The sequence below is a fragment of the Carya illinoinensis genome, chromosome 13 (genome assembly GCF_018687715.1).
Source record: "Carya illinoinensis cultivar Pawnee chromosome 13, C.illinoinensisPawnee_v1, whole genome shotgun sequence".
Classification (NCBI taxonomy): Eukaryota; Viridiplantae; Streptophyta; class Magnoliopsida; order Fagales; family Juglandaceae; genus Carya; species Carya illinoinensis.
In genome coordinates, this window is record NC_056764.1 from 10027666 (window position 1) to 10030713 (window position 3048).

At 40.8% G+C, this 3048-nt stretch overlaps 1 protein-coding gene across 1 annotated transcript; it reads right to left on the bottom strand.

The window, feature by feature from the left end:
• Nucleotides 1-328: 328 nt before the first annotated feature.
• LOC122292649 (scarecrow-like protein 14) lies at nucleotides 329-2684 on the bottom strand. The gene has a single exon (XM_043101104.1). It carries the CDS (start codon nucleotides 2652-2654, stop codon nucleotides 549-551), a length of 2106 nt encoding a protein of 701 aa, XP_042957038.1. The 5' UTR covers nucleotides 2655-2684; the 3' UTR covers nucleotides 329-548.
• Nucleotides 2685-3048: the final 364 nt, after the last annotated feature.

Genomic DNA, 3048 nt, shown 5'->3' on the forward strand with positions numbered 1-3048 from the left:
AAGAAATTAATTTTTTAATAATATACATTTAAGCTATTTTATTTTCATATATAAAATTATTCATTATTTAAAAAATTTAAAATTTTAACATCCACCAGTTATCTATTTGAAATTATAATATATTTTTTTTCCTATTGGTTATCATAATTTTTAAGACTTACGCGATCGAAAACTAGCTATTCGGACGGTGGTTTTGAGGTTGACCTTATTCAGAGACAGAGACTGCTGAAGAATACAAGTCCAGAACCCATTGTAGACAAAATAGAACTCTCGTGTTATAACGCAGCATACGGGAAAAGAAAAAACTGTGTATACAACACAAAACGTCAATAACTACACGTTCTTGCTATGAAATTCCAAGGGATCGAGCCAGATCGAGCAACCCCCTACGAGTACGTATAAGTACGAACCAAAGAAAAAGGCCAATCCACTGATCAAGATGTCACAGTGCAAGATGCATGACACAAACAGAATTGTTATTATACAAAGAAAACTCGAAGACAGATTAATAGGACGGATCCCTGAAAGGAGGAACAATAATAAATTTGTTAGGCAGTTTTCCAACAGGAGAGAGCACAAAGGATTCGACCTTTCCATCCCTGTAGCATCCAATGTCTATCTTCATCCACTAAGAAATTCTTGTGGTAACACAGCTTCACTTGCGTCTCCACTTTCTTCATGATCTCCTGGTTCAATGGAAGTTGCCTCAACCCAGCTCTCAGATTCCGAACCTGCCACTGCTTATATGTCTCCGGCCTTTCAACCCTCTTTTCTCCTTCACAAGCTATGACGTTCAAAACCTCTTTCCCAAAGATCTCTTGCTCAAACACTATCCTGTCCTCATCTTCTCGGCGTAAATTGGCATCAAGCATATCGAATAATGCAGAAAAATAGTGCAGTGCCTCCCGGAACCGTGACGTGAAAAATGGAGCATTATAGGATCCATTAACGATTCCGTGTATAAAAACATCTGGTTTTATCATCTTAATAAACTTCAAAACAGTGTCACGATGACTGCTCAACACTACTGTCTCATCCTGCAAGTACCTAAACTGGTATAAACAGTTGACGACTATCACCTCATCTCTGTTAATCTTGAGATCTTCCAACTGGATAGTTTCCCATTTCTGTGCTATGGCATTGTATTCGAAAGGGACTTTAAACCTCTCACAATAACTTGCTAAGCGACGCCCTGTTTCCTCAATCCTCGCTGCTGGCCTGGAACCAGGTTGGGGAATGTCTATACCAGTAATGCGCAGCACGGGAGGCCCACCAGGTCTTTCGGAGAGATTCTGGATAAGGTCGGGCCATTGAAAACCATGCAGAATACCGTAATGAATGATGTGCAGCTTAGTTGCTTTCTTTGATAGGTCCATGATCGTTTGGGTTGCAAAGAAAGTGGACATCCTCATGAAGGGGCAAGCTGAAAGCAATAACCTGCAAGCTTTGAAAATATTATAAAGAGAAGATATCTTTTTAGCAGCGAGTGCTGCATATACCTCGCTTCCACTGCCAACCAAGCGTGCCTCAAGAGCGTTAGCAAAGCAATGGGCCAGCCTCTGGGACCCGTCACCGCAAGGAGAAGAGTGCTGTCTAATCTGCAATAGTAGTTCATTTGCTCCCTTGAGATCGTTGCCTCCCACTGCTTCTGCACAGTGCATGAGGAGACTCCTCAGGTCAACCAAATCACTTTTATTCGCCCGTTCTTTCCTGCCGGTAGTTCTGCCATATGTGGCTTCCTTCTGTTTTCCACCCCGATGTAACATCGTTCCTCGTCCATTTTGCATTAAGGCTTCAAGAGTACAGGTTTCAAACTCATCTTCTTCAGTACTGCTAAATAGCAGTAGTTTTTCAAACGTCTCTGATCGCTCAGGTGCCTTATTATTTAGTGCCAAATGCTTATTTCTCCTTCTTGGCTCGACACTCGAGTTCATAATAGTACTGGTGATCATTTCTTTCCATTCCATTCCACCTGGTGAGTGATCCCTCTTACCTCTCTCCGCTGCATCCACCACTAGTTCTGGATTCTTTTCCATGAGCTCTAGAGGGAATAATCTGTTGTTCTCGAAACTTAAACTCGTATCATGCTTACGGCCATGTGGTAGAAATCCCCAAGTTTCCTTTATCACATCTTTAGGTTGGAGAAACAATTGGCTCCCCCTAATCGAACCTGGAGCTAGGGGTGTACATAGAGGAGGGGCCGAGCCATTAATATCGTAATTTCCAAAGTTGCTTGGAACGCTGATTGACTGCAAACAGGACCGGGAATTGGATTGGAAGTTGGACTGGAAGGTGAATTCAGCCGGAGGAACTAGAACACAAGAGGACTTCTGCTGAGAAAGATCACAAATCAAGCTGGATTCAATAGCTTTGTTAGCACGGACAATGCTCTTGCAACCATAATAATTGCAAAAGCAATTACACTTGTTCACTGTGCTCACTCTATTTTGATGGGAAGGGATTTGATTGATTAAGGATGGATATTTCTCACCGAGTACATCATAAAAGGGTTTTTCAGCAGCTTGAAGAGCAGCATCAGGGAACATGCAGGTCGCACTCTCCAGGCCTTCTTCCATAAGAATCTGACTTATGTAGTTCAAAACAGCAACGGGAGAGTCGCTTTCTTCTGAATGATGCCCTCCAGTTGAGCTCATGCTTGAAGGTAGATATATATAAATTCAGTAGGGCCTGTATCAGTGGAAATTAGAATAAAAGAAGAGCCATGGAACTATTATTTTAAGGAGTTTCAATAAATAGGCAAAATATAGCCTCAGGAAAAAGAAACAATCGGCAAAATATAGACTTGACAGACTACAGATTCATATAAACTCAGAAAAACGAGGACTATATTTGAATATTAGAGATATATATATATATATATATATCTGCCTGCAAAACTAGAAGGAAAAAACCAGAAGGAAAGGATATGACATGTTAATTAAGTACTTCATTACTTTGTACGTTTCTATGTCTCAAGATTGATCCTAACTGTAACAGTTCGATTGCATCAGAAAGTAAAACTTTGAGGTTGAGGAACAACCCTATCTT

Excerpts from the sequence above, each read along its gene's own strand:
- LOC122292649 (XM_043101104.1), bottom strand. The coding sequence starts at position 2,654 with ATGAGCTCAACTGGAGGGCATCATTCAGAAGAAAGCGACTCTCCCGTT.